This window comes from Leopardus geoffroyi, chromosome A2, assembly GCF_018350155.1.
Source record: "Leopardus geoffroyi isolate Oge1 chromosome A2, O.geoffroyi_Oge1_pat1.0, whole genome shotgun sequence".
NCBI classification, from domain to species: Eukaryota; Metazoa; Chordata; class Mammalia; order Carnivora; family Felidae; genus Leopardus; species Leopardus geoffroyi.
The window spans coordinates 13532644-13559273 of NC_059331.1; the positions used below are offsets into that span (position 1 = coordinate 13532644).

Here is a 26630-nt window from a genome sequence, read left to right on the forward strand (position 1 = left end):
TTCGTGACCCAGATGAATTTTAATTCTCCCTCTGTGGAATTTGATCATTACTTGTGATGAGGATGAATCATATCAGTGGGATAGAATCATCAAGGGAATTATTTAGGAATGAAGCCAGCTGTCCTTGAAGCCAGGGGCTGCTTGATGACTTGTGTCATGTATGATTCTTCAGGCAGGCGACGAGGGGCGGGGCGGGGAGATACTGAGGCTTCTGGAGGCGGGAATCGAACCTGATCCTGGAGCACAGAGCAGGCCCCTTCAGCATGAGCTCGACGTCGCGGGAGCCGAGAAACGGCGGGTAAGGCGAGGAGAATCCCCCAATTCGCCCGGCCTCCCTTCCGTGCCTCCGTCCGCCAGGGGGCGCCGCTGGCTACTGTCCAGCTCCCAACTGCGCGGCCCAGCAGGCCAAACGGCCCTCTTTGCAACCCCGTTTCCCCATCCCTGAGATGGGCGCGGCATTAATTTTGGGTGATAGGTTTATTTACCCCAGAGACACGTTCAGTGCCCCACGTTTCTAAGATATTTCGGAGAGGTCACGGACACCACCCTCCAACCAAAGTTTACCCAAGTACTAGGATCAGCCCATGGAGGGGAAACTGAGGCCCAGAAGGGGCTGTGCCTGGAAAGAAAGGGTCAGAGGCCCCCTTCCCCCTACAGGGAGTCTGGGGGATCCTCAGAAACAGGAGGTGTAGAGATTTGCCGTTGGGGGAGGGGGCGGATTCTGTGCTTTGTTGCTGTTCTGTAAGAGGGAGAAAAGGCGGGCAGCAGGGGTCCTGGGGCTAGGGAGAACAGAACCCACAGACCCGAGGACAGAAACTACAGCCACTTAAAGCAACAACCAACGAGTGCACAGGCGGTCATAAGCTAAGTCAGTCTTCAGAGTTCCCGGCACAGAGCCCTCTTTCCTGCTCCGTATTGGTCCCGACCGGAGCTCCTGAGCCAGAATCGGGTCTGGGACAAAGCTTTGGTGCTGAAAATTCTCCCGTTCGAGTTTCCAATTTCTTGTGTGGAGCTGCCTGGCAGATGAAGGCGAGGCGCCTGAGGTGGGGGTGCATCGCCTGGGGGCTGCCTCCCCACCCCCTCGGGCACGCAGCGGGCCCGGGCCCGGCACACAGCAGGTGCCCAATAAACATGTGATAAAGGGTGAACGAACCAAGTGATGGATGTCCCTCAAGAGTGGCCGCTGGAGAAGGTGGACAAGGGGCCTGGCAAGACACCCTCTTTCCACACCGGCGGTGGAAGCCCAGGAGGGAGAGATCCCAAGGGTGCTGGGAGAGGCTGCCTCCAGCCCAGCCCCTTGGAGAGCTCTCTCAGCAAATCCAGGTTCAGACTGGCCCCCAGCCAGCTGCCTTCGCTTTGACCGCGAGGCCTGCCTAGAACTAAAAGCTTGGTTTTCTCCCTCCGTGGTAGGGGTGGTGGGGACGGCGGACAGAGGCAAGGCAGGGGCCACCTCGGACCTCTTCCCGGAAGGCCCACCCACCCAATCAGGAGCCATTAGGTCCCGAAGGGCTCAGCCATCACACTGGCCTCATCGTCCACGCAGGGCTTGCCCACAGGCCTCTGGTTGTCCAGGGGTAGGGCCCCAGGGTCTGGGCTGGCCTCAGGGACCAGCAGCTCGGTGTCAGGTGACTCCGAGACCTCCGTGTCCAATGTGGGTCCCTCCTCCTCCTCCTCCTCCTCCTCCTCTTCTGCCTCCTCCAGAGTCAGCTCAAACTGGAATCTGTCGGGACCACCCTGCTCGGGGCGGGTGACATCCACAGGACTGCGGGGGATCTTGCTCTGGTACCACTCGCGGTTGTCCTCCAGCGTATCCAACAAGTCCTGTGCGTCTGGGTGCACGAGATCAGCCCACGTCTCCCACAGTGGGTGTGCAATGTAATCAATGAAACCCACCTGTGGGTTGATACAGGGCAGGGAGGTGGGGAAGGTAGCTGTGCCGTGAGTCACCGTGGAACCTAGATCTGGTCCGGCCTCCAGGCCTCTGCCCTGGTTGTTCCCTCTGTCTGGAAGGCCAGCTCCCAACTCCTACTCATCCTTCAAAACCCTCTTCAAACAGCCCCTCCTCTGGGAAACCGCTCCTGCCCCTTCTGGTCTCCCTCAACCCCTAAGTCTTTCTCCCTATCTCATCCCTGTCACCTCCCCTCAGGGCCGGATGTATGTGGCCCCCAGACCGGGAGCCCCTCCAGGTTCCCCCCGCCTCCACGGCACCCAAACTGGTATTTCCAAACTCCTCCCGTACGGATCCCTCCCCCCTCCCCCTGCAACGGATCTCTCTCCCCGCAGTCCAGAGGGAATGCCTCCCGGGACGGACTCCACACAGCCCAGGGCAGACCTCACCCTTAGGCCACTTCCCCTCACCGGCCAGCTGTGGTCAAGCCAGGACTCCCGCGGTCGGCTCACCCAGCGTTTCCCTCCCCTATCCCCGGTGCCTGCTGGTGGCTCAGCCCGGGGGCCCTCACACCTGGGACTTCTCCACCGAGGCGGTGTGCTTGTCACACATGGGGCTGATATCCAGGCCTGATTCACGCTCCCGGTCGCCCTGCTGGAAGAACTCGGCCATGATGCGGTCGGTCCAGCGGCGGTACAGCTCCAGCGGCTTGGTGGGGTTGCTGAGGTCAGCACAGTGTACCAGGTTCTGCAAGACCTGGGGAGACCAAGGCTCGGGAGGGCTCGGGCCGGGCCACTCTCAGGCCTGGTAGCCTCCGCAAGAGGCTGGCGCCACAAACACCCCCATCTTACGGGTGGGGAAACTGAGGCCCGGGTGGGAAAGAAGGGCCAAGGCATTGGCGTGTGGCTCTGGGTGCCTCCGTTTCTTCAAGCTGGCTGCACAGCCGGTGCTTCGTAAGCAAAGCTAGGTGAGAGCCGTGGAAACCGAGGCTCCAGGGCCCATCTGGACACATACCTGGATGCGGTCAGAATAGTTGTCCAACAGCAGGACTCCAAGGCTTGTCACCTTCTTGGTCTCCACCATGGTCTTGAGGTCGGCCAGGAGGTTCATGTGTTTGGACATGTCCGTGGCCAGCACCTGGGAGCAGACAAGATGACGAGGATGAGGACTGCGCCCGCCCCACCTTCCAGACCCCACGCCCGCTCCGCTCCTTAGCCCTCTGAGCCTCAGCACCCTCATCTGTGAAATGGGGGGATGTCACAAGATTCACTGCAAACTCAGTTCACCGGAGGAGCTGAGTCAACGGTCCCTTCTCCAAGGTTGCTGGGTTCGTGAGGGTACATCCCATCCATGGGACAGGGCACAGGGAGAGAAATTAAACCGGGGGCTGGGGTGCCCGAGGGCAGTGGTGAAGCCCAGCAGAGGGCATAGCCTGTGCAAAGGCCCTGGTGCTGGGTGAGCTGAGGAACACAGAGGAGGCAGTTGCGATGGCAGCTGAGGGGAGCAATGAGTCTCAGGGAGGAGTGGGGGATTTATTCAGAGGGCCACCGGAGCCACAGGTGGATCTGAAACCAGCAAGGACCTGCCTTTGGTGCTCCCCAACCCCCCTGTGGCCACCGTGCGGCCAGAAGGGCTGTTTTCAGACATTTGGAGGGAAGTTCAGCTCTGAGCACAGCTGTTTCAACTTAACTGAAAAAAATAATAATAATCAGTTTCACTGGACCCGAGCACAGCCAGCCCAGGAGTGATCCACACGCAGTGCGTGGGCTCCTCTGAGAATCAAAGAAAAATCTCAAAAGTTCTCCCCAAACCTCCCACCTGCCCGAAATGATGTTCCTACCGGGGGTACCTGTTGCCCAAGGCCCCAAGTCAAGACCACCTCACCAAACTTTTCATTCTTGGTTTCCTCTGAGCTGTTCCCTCTGCTAGAAACACTCCTCCCTACCTCATGGCCGCCACACCCTGCGAGTCCTGCCAATTTCAGTGTTCCCTCCCGGGGAAGCCCTCCCCAACCTTGAGTACTCCCCTGCCTCCCCCCATCACGGCTCTATCTCTGGGTTCTCTCATCGTGGCTCTGCCTGTGGGTCCCTCTCCCTCACAGGCCATCGAGTCTCCTAAAGTCTCCTCCACAGGCCATTGAGTCTCCTACTGGTCATTGGCACAGGGCAAGCACACAAGAGGTGTCCAATAAACGCTTGTTAAATTAATGAAAGAGGGGCGCTTGGCTGGTTCAGTCTGCAGAGCATGCGACTCTTGATCTCAGGATCGTGAGTTCAAACCCCACGTTGGGCGTGGAGCCTACTTAATTAAAATAATAATAATAATAATAATAATAAGTAAAATAATTAACAAATGAGACACAAGACCCCAAAGCCTACTGTTGTCTTTTGATCTGAAAAATACCAAATGGACAGACTTATGGCTCAGAACAAAGTTGCACCTGGAACCCCAGAAACTCAGTTTATGAAACTCTGCCAGGATTTCATTCCCCCAACCAAGGGCCTGGTGACCCTCACCCAGGGCTTGGATGGTCACTGCCCCATTTTACAGAGGAGGAAGCTCAGGTTCAGAGCGGAGACATGTCCAGGTCCAACCGAACCCCCAGCCAGGCCAAGATCACCCCCGTCCCGTTCATAGCCATGTCCTCACCATGTCGATGACCATCCTGCGCAGACTCAGCCGCTGCTTGGCACTGAGGTTCTGGAAGATGTCACAGTTCTCTGCCTGCAGCAGCTTGAAGCCCACGGCCAGGTGGTGGTTCTCCAGCACGGAGGCATCGTTGTACATGAGCGCAAGCTCTGAGTCTGTGGGGGAGGCAGAGAGCCTCAAGACCTGTCCACCCACCACCTCCACCCAAAGGAGTTGGTAGGCAAACTCCTACTCGCGCACGAAGGCCCCAACTCTAATGCCCTCCATTCCGCGAAGCCTTCTAGAATTCTGTCTTTCCCCCTAGCCCTGCCCTGACTGCAGGCCCGGGGACATCGGTGTTCAGATCTCCCTCCTCGAGACCGGGGACCCCTTGAGGCGTCGGCGTGGCAGGAGGCGGTGGGCACTGAGTGCCAGTTGAATGAACAACTGAGTCACCGTCCTACTGGACTCTGGGCTGGTTGAGTAAGAAGGCTCCACTCTCATCCCAGGCTCTCCAAGGATGTATACAAGAGGCACCCAGTAATTATCTGAGTTTTTTCCGACATCTCAAAGGACCCTGAACTTTCAAACCTTTGTGGCCCCGGATCAGCTCTGCCACGTTTGTTATTGTCTCACGTATTGAGCACCTACTGTGTACCTGGAACTGCTCTGAGCACCAAAGGGAAGGACTGTCCCAGCCATTTCACAAACGGGGAAATTAGGCTCAGAGCAGGAATGGGTGGGTCTGGGGTCAGGTGATTGACAGGTGGGGCCCCGCCCCCGACTCACTGGTGTTAACGAGAAACTGGTTGGAGACCCCAGGGTGGTCCACGTCGTGGATGGCGCTTGCGAAGATAGCAGCCAGGACTTCCAGGTCTGTGAAAACGGCCTGGGCAGGCAGGAGGCGTGAGAAGTAGGGGGTGGGCTCCCTGCACCCTGCACCCACCCTGGCTGCCTCTAGACTTAGGGTAGTACCTCAAGGGCAGGTGTGGCCAGCAGCACGTGCGTGGACTGAGCCACGTCGGCGGCGTGTAGGCTGTTGTGGTAGGCCACATCGGCATGGTAGTGACTTTCCAACGTCAGAAGGTAGGTGACGAGTGTGTCTGCTGGGATCTGAAATGTCTTGAGCAGGTCTCGTTCCTGGTCCATCACAGGCCTCCAGTCAAGGCCTTGGCCTCTGGGGCAGCAGCATACACCGTTCCTATGCCTTCTCTCCTTCTGAGCTCCTATCCGTCCCTCAAATGCCCCCTCTTCCAGGACGCCCTCCCTGCTCTCCCTCCGAACTCCCTTGGTCTCTGTCCTGCCCCTCTGGTCTATCCCTGACCTCACAAGCCTGGGGCTCTCTTCGTCCAGTCCTTCCCTCCAACCCTGAGTCTCTTCAGGGCCAGGCTCCGGGCTGAGGCTTGTTGCCAATGCACGTTTCCACCTAGTGAACTCCTATTCGTCCTTCAATACGCAGCTCGCATTATGCCATTCGGGGGGATCGGGGAGCACTTGAAGAATGAGTGTCCCCCGAGGCCTTGGGGTAGGAAGATGTGAAGGAAAGAAGCCCCAGTAGCGTTGGAAGCCAAGGGCGGGGAGGTACCTGAAAGATGTTGAACATGATGGTTGTAAGGGGCCGGTTCCCACTGAGCTCTGCCACCTTGAACACGTCGAGCCCCCATTTGTTGGTATCTTCCAGTTCCTAAAATGCGAAGAACTGAAGCTTAACTCCAGCCCAGCTTGCTCCGACTCTGGACCCTTGACATCCCCCACCGGGCCTCAGGTCCTATGCTGAGCCCCACCTGCCCAATCTACAGGTGGGCAAACTGAGGCCCAAGGCAGGGCATCCACACAGAGCCAGGACTCAACGGCAAGTCTTGGTATTCCAGTTGGGGACCCACCTTGGCCAGCTGCCCCTCCTGGTCAGTCTGGACCCCAAAGCGTGGGATGGTGGCTGCAGAGAGGCCGGCACTGTGGGGGAGCCCACGCAGGCCGCTGATCTGGGACATGGGCCTTGGGGTCTCCGTGGGGGTCACCCTGGGCAACTCCATCTCAGTCTGCTGGTCTGTAGATGGGGAGGGCGGGGCTCAGGGAAACTGATTCACCTGCTGGGGTCATCCTGCCTCGCCTCAGGGTCACGGACCTTGCCAAACCTCAGGATCTGCCTCTTTTTTATCTGGATCAAAGCGAGCTTGGAGTAAAGTCCCTGCCTCGCCCGTAGCTACCCTTCTCCGTTCATGGCTGAGCTCAGTGACCTCTTCTGTTTGATATTGCCCGTCGGCAACCAGGGCTCAGCGTTTTCCCCCAAAAAGCCAAATGTGCTTTCCATCTCCCAAGGTCGAGACCCAGCTGTCTCGTTCACTCCCTGTCTCCCTTGGAAAACTTCTACTCGTGCTTCAAAATCCTAGCTTTAATATGCCCCTCCACCTAACAGTTCCTTCTGTGCCTCTCTCTGGAACAGCTCTGAGCCATGGGGTTGGAAGTGTTCATGTCCAGCTCTGTCTCCCCCAGGAGGCCTGTAAGAGAAGTCTTTTCTTTTTCTTGGTTCTTCCTACCTCTATTGTGTTGCTCAAGCAGTGACCCACCACAGCTCACCCAGGAAGGTTCGGGAGATGTACTCGGACACCTGGTTCCCAGAGCGGCTGGTTTCAGACAGGTGAGTTAATTCCCGGTTCAGCATCCGCTTGAACTGCAGGGGAAGGTGAGGACAGTGATGATGGGGGCACCGTGGCCAGAGGCAAACGAGCTGGGCTATCTGGCCCTCCTCACCTTGTTGGAGGCCATCTCCCCCACTGAGTGCCGCGTCTGCAGTGTCTCCAGCTGATCCAGACACCAGTCCAGCTCGTCCAGCGTCTCCAGAGCCAGCTTCTGCCCAGTGTCCTCTGGGGGCCGAGCTGGTCAGGAGGCCTGCCTCACCCTCCCCCCTCCCCGCCTTGGGGACCCCGCATCCCTCATGCCACCTTCTCTTGCATCTGGGCCCCAGAGCCCTTCCCAACAAGGCCACTCAGGACCTCAGGATCTGAGTGGTAGACATGTCCCCAAGTAGCTGTGTGACCATGGATGGGCAGGTCTCTGCCCCTCCCTGGGCCTCAGCCCCCCCATCTGTAACATGGGTATGGCAGACCCCACCCCCAAAGGTGTTCTGGAGATTACAGTTAGCAAGTCCCTAAGGACTCATGGGCTGAGTAGGTCGCCATGGAGAGGAAGTTCACAGCCGTCCAGCTGTGGGAGGAAGGGGAAGGGGCAGGCACATTACCTGTAAGTGGAGGGGGCTGACTGCCAGATAGGGGGTTTTCGACCGATCCCTGCCTGCGGTACAGATGGCCTCCCTCACTCATGGGCCCCGCCCCCAAGTCCTCCAGGCCCCGCCCCCACCCACCCCTTGCCCCGCCTCGCCCCGTCCCTCAGGTCGCTGGCCACCTTATTTCGGGTCAGGCCCCACCGCAGCTTTGCCCACCTGTCTTCAGGCCCCGCCCCTCTAGGCCTCGTCCCGCCCCCTCCTGCCCTTCCCTCCCGCAGGCCCCGCCCCGATGTCTGCCCGAGTTGGCCCCGTCTCTTTCTCGGCTCGACCCCGCCTCCGCCCCGCCCTCTGCGTACGAGGCTGCCCCGCGGCCTTGCAGGTGGGCTAGGGCTGCGACGTTGCTCCGAACCGTTCTCAGACTTGCTAGGACCTGTCGGAAGGGGCGCGATCAGCGCTGGAAAGCAGGGGTCGGTTCTCCCCGCTTGGCCCAGGGGAGGAGGGGCAAATGGTGGGCACCCACCTGAGCAAAAGGCGTCACGATCATGTCTTCTCCGTGTCTGCGGGGGGGAGACGGGACATCAGGAAGGGCGGCCAAGAGAAGGCCTCACGCTTGTTCCCATCTTCCAGCTTTTTATACATATATATGTGTATATATATATTTTTTTAATGTTTATTTATTTTGGAGAGAGAGAGAGAGAGAGAGCGCGAACATTGGAGGGGTAGAGAGAGAGAGAGAGGGAGACAGAGGATCCAAAGCAGGCTCTGCGCTGACAGCGAGCCTGATGTGGGGTCTGAACTCACCGCTGGGAAATCATGACCTGTGCTGAAGTCCCGATGCTTAACCGACTGAGCCACCCAGGCCCCCCACACCCACCGCCTTCTTCCAGCTTTGACCCAGACTATGCCCTCTACTGAGTGTGACCTCCCCACATGACTCCACCTTTGGTCCCTATGCTCCCCTCACCTGACTAGTCTGAAAGCCACCAGAGTTCCTCTGACCAAGCCCCATCTCACAAATAGTGAACCATGGGCAGCAGAGGTCTTAAGAGAGGCAAGGCGGAAATTACCGTGTTTTTCTTTTTTTTTTTTTTTAATTTTTTTTTCAATATATGAAATTTATTGTCAAATTGGTTTCCATACACCGTGTTTTTCTTTTCATTATGGCTACCACGAAGCTCAAATCAAGGTGTTTGTTCGGTTGCTGTCATTGAACATCTCCGGATCGCCACCGAACTCCAGGCTAAAGTCAAGCACAGAGATTTACTGGATATCATTCTCAGCATGCTCGACTGAATAAGGGAGCTGTCTGGAAAACACCTGCTTAAACTTCAAAGCCCAGCTCAAGTGACCACTTGAAGGAGGTTTGCTGAATGGAGACATTAAGGAAGGAGGGACGAACAAGGAGGTGTCATCCCATCAGTCTTGGACTCACAGATCACTGGCCACAGAGGAGTTCCGAGACATGGCCTTGGGTGAGAGGTCGTAGTCGCTGTCGGATCGGTACAGGAAGGACTCTCGCCTCTGGCCGTGCTGAGCAGGCGCCTGGATGACCCGGCCAAGGCCAGGCCCGGCCTGAGGGTCCAGGGTGCTTCTCCCGCATGACAGTCCATTTTCCAGATCAAAGCTGAAGGCAGATTAGGCATGGTCAGTGCCGAGGGTCCTGGCAGGTGGAGGCCTGGCTGTGGCCCACACCCGCTGTCACATCCTCCCGGGGGCCTCGGTGGGTTGGGCAGAATAGCCTCCGGCTTGTCTACCTCCCCACAGGCACACACACCCCTACTCAGGGACCGCGTGCCTCTCATTCCTCTGTCTCCACATCTGTACCCCGGAGCCTTTCCCGCTGGGAGCAACCTGGACTCTGGGACATGGGTTTCGGATCTGTCCCCAAGTGACTGTGTGACCATGGGTAGGTTTCAGCCTCTCTCTGGACATCAGCCACTTGGGCTCTAACGTGGGCTTGGTATACTCCTTCCCCGAGGAGGCTTTTAGGGAGTTACAACAGAGGACCTGACGAGGGGCAACTGTGTAAATTAAGGTCGAGGTCCCATGGTAAGTTCACGGGGACTGGAAATGACTTCCTGGGTTTTCCTTTCTGGAGACCAGGGTCCTGCCTAGATCTGACACGCTCCAAGGCTCCCCCCAGCCAGCTTAGGAGATGCTCCCATCACCTGTCCCCACCCCCAGCTCCCGGGCCCCAGCCCATTCCTTATGGCCCGGCCCCAATCTCCACGACCACGCCCCCAGCTCACTTGGCCTTGTCCTCAGTTTCCCCACTCGCCTGCTTCGTTTTAGGTCCAAACGCTCTGCCTGTTCTTTTCCACCTCCGGGCCTTTGCACAGGCTGTGCGTGCCCTCTGCCCGGAGCACCAACGTCCCTCCCTCGGGTGCCCCTTGTTTCGGATAATCCCCAATACCCCCTCCCAGCTGTCAGCCCTTGTGTCTCCATCATGCCACACTCTCACTGGGTAAGGGGAATCTACACCCCTACCCCTTGGGATTAGAGATCAGAGAAAAAGTGGGAGGGGCCCGGGGAAACAGAAGTGTGGGAGAGGAGTTAGGACAGCGAGCGGTTAGCAACCAGGGAGAGGAGGGGCCATCTGTGTGTGGGTCATGGGCTTTTGAGAAGGGGATAGGCAGGAGAAGCGAAGACAGGAAGACACCGGAGACCGCCCCAAACATGGGGCCCCTGGCTAAGGGCCGGTGTCCGCTTCGTCCCCTGCGAAGGGACCCCATCCCAGACCACCGGCCAGGATCAGCACCAGCCTGAAGATTCTGAGCAGGGGATTCGGCTCAGACCGTGGTGGGGGTGGGGGATTCGACAGGATTCTGTCCAGTTCGGCCGGATTCGGTCTGGGTCGGTCAAGTACAGCCAGGTTTGACTTGAGTTTGGTCTGATCACACAGGTTTGGGCCTGGTCCAGATAGGTTCGGTCGGGTGAATTCGGTAAGATTCGGATACGTCCGACCGCGCTCGGGAAGGTTCGGCTACATTCGGTCATGCTCGCCGAAATCCGGCAGCGCTAGGTTTCCGAGCAAGTCCGGGTGGCCCTCGACCCGAGTCGGGCGTATTCGGCTTCGTCCGGCCTCACTCGGGTGAATTCGGGCATATTCGGCTATGTCGGCAGCTCTCGGCCTTTTCGAGTTCGCCGCCTCCCTGAGAATCCCCAGGCTGCTGGGACCTCCGAGCTCCCGCTTCGTGACGTCACCCTTAGGGGCGGGGCTTCTTAACCCTACCCTGCCCAGGCCGGGGCTTGGCGGCGGGCCGCGAAACACTCTGGAGGGCTAGCGGCCCTCGGAGGGGGGAGTCCTGCCCTCGGAGGGGGGAGTCCTGGGGGTGGTGCACCTCTACCCCTTCCTTGCCTCTCCTCAAATGTTCTGGAAGAGCAAATCTATGGATCAAGAGGGAAACTGAGGCCAGGAGAGGCAACAGGGTGCTGGATTCGCATCCAAGTAATAGGTGCAGAGGGTTAAGGGCTGGGCCGGGATTTTCGCGCCGCGAGAAAAGCTGTTTTTCTTTCTGCTCTAAACTTAGCCCGGAGCGGCGGGGTCAGACCGTGATTCCATGACGCGGGCGGCGCGGAGCGAGGTCGCCTGGACTATGAGAATCGCGCGTCTTAGGTAAACTGAGGCAAGAGGGCCTCGGAGGAACCCACCCTCCTCTAGTCTCACCTTCTGGGACTGGTGGCTCTCCCTCAACGCCTTTGAGCTCTCTCCGGAGAGGACCTCTCTCCCTCCGCAGGGACCCCTCTTCGCGGGCGTCTGGTGCCCTGGGGACGCTCTCCGGGATCTGGGACACCCCTCCAACCCCTCCGGGGCTGAAATGGAGCCATCAAGGACCACGGTCACGACTCCCTCCACCCTGCCAGCTGTCGCTGGCCGTGTGACCTTGGTGAAGGGACCTCCAGTCCCTGAGCCGCCAGGTGCCAAATTATCAAGTGAGTACTAACGCGGCACGAATCCAGCGCGAGGCGCCAAACGCGGTCCGCGCCCACAAGCCCCACCTCCCGCCCCAGCCTCGCCCCCGAGCCCCACGAGGTCACAGCTTCCTGAAGGGGTCGGGGTTCGAACCCGGAACAGTGGGGTCGAGTCTTTGTAGGACGCGTGTGGGGCTGCGCGGAGCCAATGCTCTGCGAGGGCAGGTCCGCTTTCACCGTGGGACACACAACTCGCCCGCTTACGCTGCGAACGCCCTGTTTCGAAGGCCCGGTCAAATCAGGTCTTCATCTGTAGACACCGAAGGCTTAGTGTGAGCCCCCCCCCCCGCCCCTCCCCGGGGGCCATCTAGTCGCTGGCTCCGGGACCCGACTGGGGAGCGAGACCAAGGGGAGGAGTCATTTCCTCCTCCCCTCACCGCCAGGGCGTTCAGCCCGCCTGCCCCGGCCGACGAGGGTCAGGAGGAGACGTGAGCCTCAGCCCGTCCGGCTCGGGGCTGCACATCTGGAAAGGGACAGACGCTGGTCCCCAGGGCATGTGGACAGGCAGCGGGTGGAGGGAGACAGAAATGGAGAAAGAGTCTCCAAGTACGAGAGACCGAGAGCGGGCAGAGCGAGGGAGATCCCGAGAAAGAGAGGGAGGGGCAGAGCATCCCTACCCGGATTCCCCACCCGGCTCCAGCTCTCCCTGACTCTGCCCTTCCCACCTCCAGCCTGGCGGTTCTGGCGACCCCCGCCAGGCCCTCCTTCTCGCCTCACCACAGCGGATGGGCCACAGTGAAGCGCCGCTGCAGGCGGATACTCTGGTTCACCAGGAGCTTCCGGAAGAGCCCGGGGGAGCCGCGAGGGGAGCCCCGGGGAGAGCCGGGCCCGGGGGCCGGGGCGGGCGCGGGGGGTCCCTGCATCGCCAAGACCGCATGGAGGCTGCACCCAGCGCCGGCTGCGCGGGACCTTTTCTGGACAGCCGCGGGGGCGGGGCCCGGCGGGGAGGGGGCAGAGGGCGCACTTGGCCCCGCCTCGCCGCGGGACCTCTCCTTGATGCCCCCACCGGGACCAATGGGGGAAACTGAGGCACTGAGCTGGACGCGACTCTCTGCTCCCTCCCTTTGGGGGTGGCCCCGTGGGTCCCAGAACCCGGATCTTACGCCACTTCTCTCTGTCTAAATGTCCCTAACTAGAGCAGCTTCTGGGGTTGATAACTTGGCTGAAAAGAGTGAAATGCGGAAGTCAATAAGGGAAGCGTCCCCCTTTGGGAGAGGGTCACAGAGGCACGGAGTTTACCGAGGGGCTGCGTCTCACACAGGGCTTCCAGTGCCCCTCTGCCCATTTCCCATATGGAGACAATGAGGCCTGGAGCCACTCGGCGCTGCCCAGAAACTACAGACCCTTAACCCTTTGCCAGGTGGAGAAACTGAGGCTTGGAGGGAGGTAGTAACAGGCACAAGGCTTTGCTGCAGGGCAGCGGGGTTCAAACCCAGCTCCCCCTCTCTGAGTCCCCCTCCACTAGGCCCCGCATGACCCCCACCCACTCTGACATTCCCCAGGCCCCGTCTCTGGATCCTTTCCTCTACTTTTGCTGTTCCTACTAGACAAACATCCGCACTCCACTCTCGCCAGGTCTTCCGTCTGTGAAGCATCAACTGCCTTTCCTCTGCCCCAGGAGGGACCCCAGGGGGCCTGGAAAGGGAGGTGTGTGTCTGGGGGTTTCCAGGGGTCTGTAGCAGGTGCTCTATCCTCTGAATGCTGGCATTGGGATGGCCCTGCCCCATTCCATAGGAAAGGAAACCGAGTCTCAGGGTATCACACTCGGAGGCAGGACCTCGAATGCCCATGTTTTAGGCAGAGGCAGCTCTAAAGGCCTCTGTGTCCCTGCCGTGGGATGACACCCCCTCCCCCGCCTGGGCTCTGCCCCAGGGGACTTCATGAGTTTTGGGGTCCTTAGACAAATGGCACCCCCATTTCTGGCACTCCTAGGGGAATGTGAGATACAATGGGGGTGATTAGAACTTCAGCGGGGACACCTGAGGTGCTACAGGCGGGAGAACTCTGACTCTCTCCTGGCTCCCAACCATCCTGTTGTCCCCATCGTACAGGTGAGAAAACGGAGGCTCAGAGAAGTAGGGTCCCGCTGGGGCTCAGGAGTGCAGAGAGACTCAAGGACCTGGCTGGGAACCCCCTCCTGCTCCCATGGCCCTGCAACCGGACACCTGGTGGGAACCAGACTTGCTGTCCCAAAGACAAAAATACCATCTGTAGCTACTGTGGCTGGACCTAATTATAGCCGGTCCCCAGGGGATAGAGGCCGCCAGGATCAGCCTGGTGGAGGCACTGGGGACAGGGTCAGGGGAGCCTTGATATCACCTCGGCCCCGTGGGAGGGGCTTGGAATTGCCTGGTGTCCCCAAGGAGAAACTGAGGCACGGAGAGACTCAGTCCCTCCCCAGAAGTCACAGACATGAAATGGAGAGCTAAGACGAAGTGCCTCGACACAAACTGCTTCCTACTAGCCTGGAGCTGAGCCAAGGGCTGTGCATGTAAAAGTCATTTGATTTTCAGAGCAAACTCTACAAAGTGGGGACTATCGTGCTCATTTTGCCGATGGGGAAATTGAGGCACAGAGAGGCGGTGTTCACTTGTCTGGGGGAGTGGTAGGGCCAGGGTCATTCAAGCCGAGGCAGGAGGGCTCCCTAGCTTGTGCCCTCTCCCACTTAATGCTTAACTGGCTCCAGCCCCTCTGGAGTCCCAGAGGCTACTCTGACATTCATGTTTGATCAAAAGTTTTAACAGTTTAATGGTTTGAAACATTAATAGATTCAACTTTAAATATTTTATTAACAGTTTTAACAGTAATGCTCTATTAATAGCTTTTTGGATGGAGAAACTGAAGCCTGGCCGGCTTGATTGCGGGAGGCCCCGAACCCAGCCGGGTAAAGAGCTGAGGCTGAAGGAGAGGTGGACGTGAGGACTCCCACCTTGACTTTGTCCCTGTGTGCTGCATGACCTGAGGAAGTGCCCAGCACTCTAGTGCCCTTAACATATCACTGGAATCCACCCCCCACCCCCCACCCACCCCCCTTTGAGCATTCCTTCCCTGGGCAGACACTTTTTTCCTCTGCCACCAGGTGGCCCCAGTGAGATGGGTGCTGTTGTGCCCATTTTTACAGACAAGTAAACTGAGGTCTGGAGAGGAGCCATGACTTGCCGAAGTCCCCACGGAGAGTCTAGACAAAGGGAGGAGGGTGGGGGCTGAGTCCAGTTATAGATGCTCACATGGGGCAGATCTCACCCTCCTCTGCTCCAGACCCTCTCCATGGCTCCCCGTTGCCCTTCTGTCTCAACCCCCACCCCTCTGAATGCCTTGTATGGTCTGAACCTTTTGAGGTCTGAGCCTCCCTCACCCCCCTCCTTCCTCTTGGCTCCCTCTGCTCCAGCCTCTTCCCCCCTCCTTACTTTTCCTTGAACCAACCAGGTTCATTCCCACCCCATGCCTGTGCCCAGATGCTTTTCTCTGGCTGGCTGTTCGTGTTTCAGGTCATAACTGAAGCACGACCCCCTCCAGGAAGCCCTCCCTAACTAGATGGGCAAATATCCTCTGAGCGTCCTTCTCTCATAGGTACAGTTTCACATTTCCTGCCATGATTATTTGATCTGGATCTGCCTCGCCCACGAGACCCTCAAAGGCAGGAAGGACATGCCTTTGCTCACAGTGTGCCCTCGGTGTGTGGCACTCAGTACGTAAATGAATAAGAGAGGCTCCCCTCCCACCCTCCGGCCACAGTGATCTGTGTTCAGCTCTTCACAGAGCTGTTCTGGTCCTCTTTGACTCTGAGGCTCGGCACATTCTATTCATTCTGCTTGGCGTATCCTTCCCTTCATTCTCGCTGGCTAAAGTCTCTTCATCCTTCAGTTTAAGCTTAGAGGCCACCTGTTCCAAACCATCTTTTCTCACCCCCTGCCTGCCCCGTGCTGGATCAGAGGCCTCCTCTGAGCTCCCCTGGCACCCTGACCTCTCCCCATGGCAACACAGGTCACTCTGTGCTATTTCCCCCTGGTGTGAGTCTCTCCACCATCAGCCTGTCAGCACCTGTTTACCCACGGCTGAGTCTCCAGTACATAGTACTGGAGCCTGGCACATAGTAGGTGCTTAATAAACGCTTGCTGAACCAGATGCTAGCATCCTCCCAGACCACATGATCTGCCTGGGGCAGTGGGGGAGGACAGCCAGAGCTGGGGACGAGGCTCCCACACAGAAAGTTCAAGACAAAATGTAGAAAGTACAGATTCGTGTTTGCATCTCACTATCAACACTGTTGTTCAAAGAAGCATGGCCGCTTTTTCGGGACCACACAGCAGGTTAGCCTTGAACCCAGCTTCCCCGAGGGCTGAGACCCTCCCCCACACACCGGCATATATATGCACGTGCACATGCACACACACTCACAGGAACACAGTCCCCTGCCTTCCGGAGCCACTTGGAGTCTCCCCCTAGATGGGCCCAAACCCGTCTGTTTGTTCTTTCTTGAAGATGGAAAATCATGAGTCACTGGGAGTGGGGACAGGAGGAGCTGAGGGATGGGGGGGGCGGGGGCTGGTGGGGGCATGGGGCCTGCTGGGTCACCTGGGAACAGCTCCAAATCCTCTGGGCCATGGGGCCCATCTGCCCCAGATGTCTCCCAGAGCTGCTAGAGGACCAGGCTGGGAGTGTTAGTCCCGGCTTGTCGGCCAAGTAAGAAGTCAGTGGCCCCAGGAGGTCCATGGGCCAAAGTGGGAAAAATGAAAATCAAGATCCAGAGAGGAAAGCAATTCATCTGACGTCACCCTGCCTGGCCTCAAACCCAGGAGTCGAGATCTGGCCTAGAGTCAGGTGTCTCCCCCTCCCATTCAAGGAAGGCCTGGGGTTTCTAGATCCTGCTTCTCAACCCTCCACCTCCTCAGACTTCTAGCCCTGAGACTCCCATCTCTGGTCCCTCTAAGGCCCCTGCTTTACCTCTCTGTGTTTGTTTTCTGTCTGTCTTATTCCCCTGCCTGCCACCCCCTTGGTTTATATGAAAAAGGAGCAGCAGCCCTCCCTCTTTACCACCACCCCCCATCTCCACCCCATCCCTTTTGATGTGGAAAAAGCATGCTGTGTTCAGTCTCCCCAAGAGGCTCTTCTCCTCCCCAGGTCACAGGGGGCAGGGTGGAGAGGGGTGGCCAGACAGACCATAGAGAAGCTCCTTCCCCCAGCGCTGTGGATAGCCTGCCCTGGTCCTCTCATACACACTCCCCAAGGTGCCCTCAGATACCCACGGTGACCACCAACCCCACAAATGTCCCAGGACATTCCAAGATCTGGAGGACCCTCGGACACCCAGCTGGGTCAGAGTGAGATCACCCTCAGTCACACACCCATGGGCACCACAAGGGGAAACACATAGGCACGTACGCAGCGATGTACGCACACCCAAACGCATCCGGCCAGCCACAGACACAGCTGGCTCTGGACACGCACAACAGGTCGGAGTACACACGGGTGCAACTGCTCAGACTCAGACACACACTCAGATACAACTGCACCTTAACACAACCAGTCACAAACCCATAAGCAAACCCTCCAGCTCCAACCCACATAAAGAGCAGCTTTTTCCTCCAAAGAACCGGCCTCAAGCCAAGCAGCAGAGACCCCCGCCCCTGGAGAAGCAAGGACCCTCCCCCACTCCCGCCAGGCCCCGCGCGCCCCTCCCCCACGCCTTGGGAGTGCCCTGCCCCCGCCCACCTACCGCCTGTAGAAGGAGGTGGGCCAGGAGCGCAGCGACTTCTCGAGCCCGGGCCGCGGGCTCCGGTCCCGCTCACTGCGGCCCGCGGACTTGTCCGGGTCCGAGTAGAAGCGCTGCTGGATGCGGATGGGGCGCCGGGGCTGACGCCACAAGTGCTTCGGGGGTCTGGCTATGCCTTGGCGGCTGCGAACGCGACTCAGCTCGCTGGATGCCTCCTCCCCTTCTTGGACCCCTGGGGTCTCCATGCGCCAGAAGGAGGCGGCAGGGAGAGCAGGGAGCAGAGAGAGCAGGGCACGGGAGCCCCGAGAACGAGGAGTATCTGCGCCCGCCCGGGTCGGGCCAGGACCGGGGGTGGAGGCGACAGCGAGCAGCTGTCCGCGCCGGAGGTGCTGAGGCGGGAGAAGGTAGAAACAGGGACTCAAGGTGGGGCTGACACCAAGGAGCTGTCCTTGCCCAGATGGTGCTGAAGGACAGCACGGAAAGAAGAACTTGGGGGTGGGGGGTTGGAAACAGGGGCTGGGGATACCCCGAGAGCAGAAAATGGTTTGCTGTCCTCCCCTCTAGTGCCGAGTGAAAAAGGGTCAAGACATGAGCTTGGAGTGAAGACAGAGATTGTCCTCCCTGTTGCTGCCGAATGGAGAGCTGGGAGGCAGGGGCTCTGGAGATCCCCAGCGCTAAGGCTCTGTCCCTTCTCCTGGTGCTGAAAGGGAAGGTAGATTCAGGGACTCCGGGTGGATGAGATGCGAGGAGCTAGCTGCAGGAAAGCGCAGAGACAGGGGTTCAGGAACACCTCCACACCGGGGCGTCGTCCGCCCAGGAGGTGCTGAAAGCTGAGCAGCGGCGGGTCCTCAACCCTCCCCAATGACTGTAGCAAGGAGGAGTCTGGAAGCAAAGTCAAGGGCTCTGGTCTTCAGAAGTAGGCACAGATGGTGTTTCTCTGTCAAGCTCAGGAAGGTAGGATTAGCAGTTCAGTCCTAGATGGGGTCTCCTGGGAGCCCTGAAGCCCCTACTCACACAGGGCAGGGATCCGGGAAGGGCAGAGAAATGGGGAGGGCTGTAACAGGGCCCTCCCATCCCTGGGGTGGGCACACAGAAACTGCGTCTAGTCGGGGCTGACAACAGCGGACGTGGGTAGAGAGGGGCACGCTTTTATAGCCACACCAACGCCTAGACCCTCGGCGGAAATGGTGGGATCTCATTCGTCCCACTATGCCTTGGGCCCCACCTCACAGCCATGATTCCTGCCCTCAAATCCCAGGCCTGCCCCTCCCTTCCCCAGTTCTAGAAACTCAAGGCCCTACCCACCAGACATCCTAATCCCAGGAGTAATTTCCTGGTAAGTGGCAGAGGGAGGGTGAGAACATTTTCTATTATGGTTAACAGAAGTAGACATGGACAAGAGCAGGGCCGGGTTGGTGGGTGCAGTCTCTGGGCTGGGGCAGGGATGCATTTGGGGCCACTCGGTGCCGTAGATTTGGGGGCAGGAAGAGCCATGATCTCAGAAGGCTATTTCAAGGATATTTCTCATGGAGACCACCCTCTACCCTAGTTGTGTCCCCAGGTTGGAGAAATGGGAAATGTTTGGGCCCGAGAGCCAAACAGACTGGGTTCAGCACAAACAACTCTTCTATGTACTTTACTTTCATGGCTCAGTCATTGCCCTTCCTCTCAGCCCCCCGCCCTCTAGAGCTGATAGTAGGAGATAACTTGGTCCATTGGCAGGGAACATGGGTTCTCCCACTGGCTGGCTGTCACTCCACCACCCCCCCCCCAGCCTGTTTTCTATTCTGGAAAGTGGGGATAATGTTCGTGTCCTACATCCTGGCATTGTTGGGAGGGTGAAAAGGGATGTCACCTGCGAAGGGTCGAAGACTAGGAGCTGTCCACACCAGTCCCCCTACGCTTTTACTCCTGCTGGTGTCCACCAACGCCTGGTTTGTCTACCTCGTAAATAACTTCTGTATCTGCCTACTTCTCTCCAGCCCATGGCTCCACCTTGGTCCACGTACCACCATCTCCTGCCCAGAACTGCCCAGGCCTCTTCATTGGGCTCTTGCTGCTTCTACCTCTGCCCTTGACAATTCTACTCAGTAGTCACAGAGAATTTTTTAAGTGCCAATCTGATCAACTCACTCACTTGAAAACCCACCCATGGCTCCCCGTTGCACACCATGAGGTCTTATGTGGTCCAGCCCCTGCCAACAGCCGCAGGCTCCCCTCCCACCCTCCAATTACACTGATCTGTGTTCAGCTCTGCGCACACCTGGTCTTCTTGAGATGTGCTTTGCACATTCTGTTCCTTCTAACTGGCGTACGCTTCCCTGCCCTTCTGTGGCTGACTTCGCTGAATCCTTCATGCTAAACTCAGATGCCACTTCTTCCAAGTGGTCCTTTCCTCACCCCGTACCCCCCAGTGCAGGGTCAGAAACCTCCTCTGGACTCCCATGGCGCTCTGATCTCTCCAACTGGTATGAGTCTCTCTCCATCAGCAGCCTGTGAGCCCCTGTTTGCCCGTGGCTGTGTTACCGATACAGGGCCTGACACATAGTAGGTACTTAACAAATGTTTTCTGAACAGGTTAGAGAAAGGTTCAGCTAGACGAGGCATTCTGTCTCTCCTGAGACTGGCCCCCTTCATCCCCATCTGCCTCCTCACCTGCTTGGGCCTGGACTGTGGCTTTGCTCTGTTCCTCGAGCCTCGATGGTGAACACCACACGGGCACTGGGCTCACCCTCTCCAGGGGTTCCAAGGCGGCTTGACAGCGGCGGCAGCAATGGGGTCCCTGAGAATCTTCTCCGGACGAGACCACTGCCAAGCGGGCTTATGGGAGCCAAGCCAGAATCCACCGACTCTCGGACCCGCTGGGGAGACAGTGGTGAGACGTCAGCAAGTTCCCAGGCAAGGTGCCTCTCTGGGGCCCAGGGGACCGTGAGGAGAGTCTGAGATGCCCTCACCCAGATTCCTGGACTAGACCAGAGAGCCGTATCTCAGTCCTACTTTCTCCCTGAGTGAATTTACATCTCTGAGTCTCAGTTTACTCATCCATGAAATGGGCGTGTGGATCTCAGACCGGCAGAATATGAGGGGTCCTGGCCCACAGCGGGCATTGCAGCAATATTTATTTATTAATCAATTAGTACATAGTATATTTATAATTGATAACATTCTATAACATATACTGCTATTTAATATAAGAATACTCTAGTGATTTTCTATCATATTATATTTTTTATTAAAACATAAAAATAAAACATGCCGCACATAGACAAGTGAATAACAACAACAATGCCAATAGCTAACCTTTCTTGCACACTCACTGCGCATAGGTGCTGTTCTAAGGATCCCTCACGGGTTAGTTCACAAGGGCACAACAGGGCTGGTATATAGACCATTATCCTCATTTTATTTGAAAAAAATTTTTTAGAGATTTTATTTTTTAAAATAATCGCTAGACCCAATGTGGGTCTCTAGACCCAAATTCACAACCCGGAGATCGAGATCGCATGCTGATCGCATGTGCCAGCCAGGCACCCCCTCCCCATCATCCTCATTTTACAAACAAGGAAACTGAGGCTCAGAGGTGAAGAAAATGCCCACGTTTGCTGTTGGCAAATAAATCCTGAATTCGGAGCTGTGGTGCCTCATTTCCTGAAGGAAGAACTGAACAGGGGAAATTAGACGAGAGGGTGTTGCCAAGCATGTCCTGAGGAAACGCTTGAGACATTTGAAAATCAAACAGAATCAGAACGAACTGATGAATCAGCAAGGGTGAGCTTTCCAGCCCAACAGAACTGGCTTCACCCCATGCCACGTGGTGTAGGGGAAAGCATACCTCAGTGTTCCCATCTGTGAAATGGGACGAAAGTGATACCAATCATTTGGCCGTGTTGATAATAAAAGGACAGGCCCACATGTTCCCGTCACAGTCTGAGACCTGTCAGTGGTGCTGACTCCAGGTCTTGGAATTCACAGCCTTGGGTGTGTGTGTGTGTGTGTGTGTGTGTGTGCGCACGCACTCACGCGCTGGGGGATCAAAGGAGTAAATGGGATGTGGGAGAGGTGGAGCTCAGAGGGGCAGCCCAGCCTTCTCCTGCTCTGCCACTAAGCCTCACCAATTAGTCTATCTCGACAATCAGACATTCACATAGGAAAACCGAGGTCCGAGACAATATGGCACATCAGGGCCAGAGCTAGGGCAAGGGGAAGCAGGAAAGAAGGTACGAGGGACACACATCAGTTGCGCCTCTATAAGCCAAGTTTCTGCAGGGCATTTCTTCACGGAGGAAGAGGAAATGACTGGCTGAGAGTCACAGAGCCAGGGGCTGCTCAGCTCCCCCGACCTGCCAGCCCCACTAAGCTCTTTGCATAGATCTGATCCTTCTAGGACCCAGGATACTTAACCGGTCCCCTCACTTCCAACCCCATATGAGCATAACCCTCTCCCAGGAGCACCTGAATTCTAATGTAGAAATCTAAGTGTTCAGCGCTAGGCCTCCCCTGGGAGGTTTTGTGGTAGCCGGGAGGATGTGCAGGGAAAGCAGAGGGTGGGGTGTGTGGATGCATTGGGCCCCTCCCAGAACAGGAAGCCCACTGGGATGTCACCTGCCCATTTTCTTCTTGGGGAAGCTCAGTTCCAGATGGAGAAACCACCTGCCCACATTCATACTCACTCATTTATTCATTCCAAAAAAAAAAAAAAAAAAAAAGTTCCCATTGTGCTAGAAAGAAAATGAAACTGTGCCATAGCCTGGAGAGTGATGGGGTGAGGGGGACGGCTAATGTTGCTCAGGCATAGTTAGGGGCCTCTCTGAAGAGGCAACTTTGAACTGAGATCTGAAAGAAGAAGGAGCTATCCAGGAGAAAGCTAGAGCGAAAGCATACCAGGCACAGGGAACAGCATGTGCAAAGCCCCTGAGGTACGACTGAGCTGGTGGGTTTGAGGAACAGCAGAGGGGCTGGAGTGGAGTGTGGGAGATGAGTGGGTGGGGAGTTGATACAGAGGCTCGGGGGTGGGATGAGGAGTTGGGAGTTGGTTATGGGAGTGGACTGAGAACTTCTGAGGGGTGTGAGTTGCTTTATCATTTTAAGAAGCCTCCTGTGTTGATCTCAGGGCAAAGGGACGTCGGGGGCAGGGTAAAGGCTGGGGCAGCATCTCGGTAGGTCAGGATCGTGGTGGGGCCCACGGGTGGATTTGGGATATGTTTTGGAGGCTGAGGGATGGGCCATGGCCATGGATGTTCAAGGGGATTCAAGGGTACGTCATGATTATGATGGGTGACCAGTCCTTTACCGGATAACTAATAGCCACGTAGTTACCTGGGTGGGTGGGGCCACCTGGATGGGGAAGATTGGCGGGGGTGGGGGTGGGGTGGGGAGTATGATAATTAGGGCTTGGTTTAAATATCATGTGACCCTCCCAGGGGAAGCCAGTGGAGGCGGCTGGATGTTGGGTCTGGGCTTGTGGGGGGCCAGGCTGCTTTTAGGGTAAAACAGGAAAGACAGGCCCTGTGGGGAGTGGTTGACCTTCCCCCGTCTGGACCAGGGCTGGGGCAAGAGTGGGGCACTCTCAGAGCTGTAGGCTGGAGAGGGGACCGTCCTCCTGGCCTCTCAGCTGCAGCATGAATCAAACTGCCACTCCAGACTAATTGCTTTCCCTGTTGAGAGGCTGGCAAGGGGACAGAAAGCCTCGGGGGAGGAGGGGGAAGGGCTTGGAGGGAGGCCGAGAAGCTGTCTTTCTTGCCTGTGCTCAAGATCTCGATATGAGCCAGCCCTGGCTGCAAGCCCCGAGTCCTGCCTCTAAGACAAACCCTAAATCTGTCTCTCGCCTGCTCCCTACTGTCCCGTGGTTCCCAGCACCCCTAGAACAAATTCTCAGAAGCCCCTGGGACCCCACCTGCCCCAGACCCTACCCACAGCTGCCTCTCACCTTCCTCCATCTCCCCGTAGCTCAGCTGGCCCCAACCCCACCTAAACCTGCCTCAGGACCTTTACACGTGCTCTGCCCTCTGCAGGGAACACCCTTCCCCCAGCTCTCCCTCAAGACTGGCTGTTTGTTTTCATTTATTCAACTTAAATGTCACCTCCTGGGAGATGCCTTTCCTGCCCAGCCTGCAGTGTCATTCCCACTGACCCATCCCCAAATCCTATTCTTTTTGTTAGCTGGACATCCAACTCCCCAGCCTGTGAGCCTCCACGTCCCCCATGCCCAAAGCTGGGCCCAAAGCATAGTAGATGTTCCAAGTGCAGGTAGAATGACTGATGCTGTAAATTGTGTGCTTTGGGGGGCGCCTGGGTGGCGCAGTCGGTTAAGCGTCCGACTTCAGCCAGGTCACGATCTCGCGGTCCGTGAGTTCGAGCCCCGCGTCGGGCTCTGGGCTGATGGCTCAGAGCCTGGAGCCTGTTTCCGATTCTGTGTCTCCCTCTCTCTCTGCCCCTCCCCCGTTCATGCTCTGTCTCTCTCTGTCCCAAAAATAAATAAACGTTGAAAAAAAAATTTAAAATTGTGTGCTTTGGGGGAACACGGGGCGGGGGGGGGGGGGGTCCCCTCTGCACAGAGGAAGAAGGTGTGGCTCAGAGAAGGAGCTGGCTGCCAGGGCTCGCTGGGGCCTGACCAGGGCCTTCCCACACACCACGTTAAAAAGGAGGAACGGGAGGGGGTGTCTGGGTGGCTCAGTTGGTTAAGCGTCCGACTTCAGCTCAGGTCATGATCTCACAGTCCTGCGCTGACAGCTCAGAGCCTAGAGCCTGCTTCCGATTCTGTGTCTCCCTCTCTCTCTGCCCCTCCCCTGCTCATTCTCTGTCTCTCTCTGTCTCAAAAATAAATAAAAACAGGGGCGCCTGGGTGGCGCAGTCGGTTAAGCGTCCAACTTCAGCCAGGTCACGATCTCGCGGTCCGTGAGTTCGAGCCCCGCGTCGGGCTCTGGGCTGATGGCTCAGAGCCTGGAGCCTGTTTCCGATTCTGTGTCTCCCTCTCTCTCTGCCCCTCCCCCGTTCATGCTCTCTGTCTCTCTCTGTCCCAAAAATAAATAAACGTTGAAAAAAATTAAAAAAAAAATAAATAAAAACATTACAAAAAAAAAAAAAGAAGGAACGGGAGAATCTTGGGTGGTAGAAACATTGGGGGGCTCAGCAGTGGGGTGCAGGGTGCAGACAAGGGTCCCGAAGGCCCAGGTTCAAATCTCAGTTGGCCACTCACTTTGAGGGAGGGATAGCCTCTCTGTGCCTCAGTTTCCTCATCTGCAAACTGGGACTGCCCTCATCCTTATTCTCCTTGCATAGACAGCTGAGCTGTGGATAAATGAGTTAAGGCATGTGGGACCTTGCCTGCTGCAGGGGACCAGCTCATACTGACCTCTCTCAAACCACACAATTTTAGGCCCCCGCCCTTTTTTTTAATATAAGCAAACAGAGTTCCAGTTTATCAGTCACTCAGGCCTTGGTGATCAGCCTGGGATTCAAAGTCAGCCCGTGCTGGGTTCTCTGCTTACTACCTCAGTTTCCCAGAATGAGGTCGTTGGCCCCGTCCCTAAGGTACGACCTCCTACCCTCCCTGGACTGAGGGCACCCAGGCCTCCTTCCCTTGGGCAGTCAAAACCTCGCATCCAGACCCCAAGGCTCCCTGCTGCTCCCTCCTCCTCTACTGGTCTCCTGCTCCTAAAGGCAGTGGCTGCGGCCCTGGGCTGGACACCTAGATTGCATCCCAGACTCCTAGTGACCTCTCTGGGCCTCAGTTTCCCTACCTGTCAGCGGGCCCCCAGGCAACTCTGGGTGTTTCCAGTAGGGGACATACTGTGACCCCCTCCCCGACAGCCTGGACAGCCCGCCCCCCAGCCCCCAGCCCCCACTCACCTCACTGAGCAGGAAGGACAGTGCTGTCCCGCTGCGCCTCATCCTGCAGGCATCTCTGAGCCCGGGGAGACAGATGTGAGATCCCTGAGGCCCCGAGAGCCCAGCCGTACCCCTGTGAGACTCTCCCCAGACAGGGGGCTCATCCCACACCCTGTACCCTCTCTCAGAGCCCGCAGATACTCAATCAAGGTAGCCCGGGCCATACCACAGGCACCAGTGTGGGACACCCCCCCCCCAGAACTCTGGAGGGGCCCCTATCCAGGGACAGCAGGCCCCGATGCTACGCACACTCCCCAAGCCTCCTGCTCCCTCCATGCCAGGGTCAGCAGCCTTGGAGCATAAGGACCTTCGGGAAGAAGTCCCCTGGCCCCGGGCCCCATGGGGGATCCATTCAGCTCCCAGCCCAGCTCTGATGGATTCAGGGACCCAAGTCCACTGGCTGAGAACTCCCCAAACTCACACAAGGCTCTGCTAGGCCCCGGGCAGGCCTGGCACTCACTGCCACCGCTGAGTCCTGCCTGAGTCCCGTGACCTCCCTGGGAGCGGAGGAAGGGAGGACTGGACCTGCCCAAGTGGGCGGCTCAGGGTCCCCCCCCCCCATCCCGGCGGAACCCCTTAACTGTCTGAGTGCCAGGCTCAGACAGGACACACCCATATACCACCCTGAGGACAGAGCCAGGGGGTGGCAGGCAGAGTGACGGGGGAGAGTGTGGGGTTGTTCCCAACATGGAGTGTGACCAAGTGTATGTGTGTGTGAAGGGGGAGGTAGGCTCAGGGAGGGCAGGGTGTTAGGTTTAATTGTTCCTGTGTTTGTAAGAGGGACAGAGAGATGGAAACATGAAGAGCCAAAGAAAGAGAAAGAGAGAAAGAAAGGGAGAGACACACAGAGACACAAAGAGACAGATAGGGAGAGACAGAGAGGAGAGACAGAGAGAGGTGCAGATTTGAGTAAGAATGGAAAGATTTTACCCGCTCAGGGTCTGGGACACATGCTTCACAGCATAGCCCATGAGGTGTGGCCTCAGGAGTTTGGGGGTGGCCCTCTGGGGGGTCCCTGGAGGCTCCAGGAAAGCTGGTCACCACGCTGTGCCACTCTAGGCAGATCGATGACCCTCTCTGGTCAATGCCCTCTTCACAAACAGCGGGGACTGGAGCTTCAGTGGAACCAGCACCCCACCCCACCCCCACCCTGGGGTTGGGTGGGAGGGGCTGTGGCCAGAGGAAAGGGGTTTGTGTGGTGCTGTCACCTCTCGAGCTACTGCAGGTTAATGTGTCACCAGAACAGCCACCTGCCGGGGAGGCCCTGCCGTCCCTCTGCCCCCAAAAATCATTAGAGCATGACCCTGTCCCCGGGGCAG

At 57.6% G+C, this 26630-nt stretch overlaps 1 protein-coding gene across 4 annotated transcripts; it reads right to left on the reverse strand.

Moving 5' to 3' along the window:
• Nucleotides 1-25837, reverse strand: PDE4C (phosphodiesterase 4C). Of its 4 annotated transcripts, XM_045496656.1 has the most exons (17): nt 25733-25837; nt 25273-25327; nt 20080-20285; nt 9172-9363; nt 8260-8296; nt 8096-8169; nt 7755-7807; nt 7268-7380; nt 7094-7187; nt 6400-6563; nt 6102-6200; nt 5492-5656; nt 5306-5405; nt 4538-4692; nt 2903-3025; nt 2462-2644; nt 1-1893 (listed from the first exon to the last, which is right to left on the reverse strand). In XM_045496656.1, exons 2-17 carry the CDS (start codon nt 25312-25314, stop codon nt 1495-1497), a joined length of 2199 nt encoding a protein of 732 aa, XP_045352612.1. In that variant the 5' UTR covers nt 25315-25327; nt 25733-25837; the 3' UTR covers nt 1-1494. The 4 variants fall into 4 exon arrangements, with proteins under 4 accessions (XP_045352612.1, XP_045352615.1, XP_045352614.1 ...); XM_045496659.1 differs by lacking the exons at nt 20080-20285; nt 25273-25327; nt 25733-25837 and adding an exon at nt 17428-19198; XM_045496658.1 differs by lacking the exons at nt 20080-20285; nt 25273-25327; nt 25733-25837 and adding an exon at nt 12429-12813.
• Nucleotides 25838-26630: the final 793 nt, after the last annotated feature.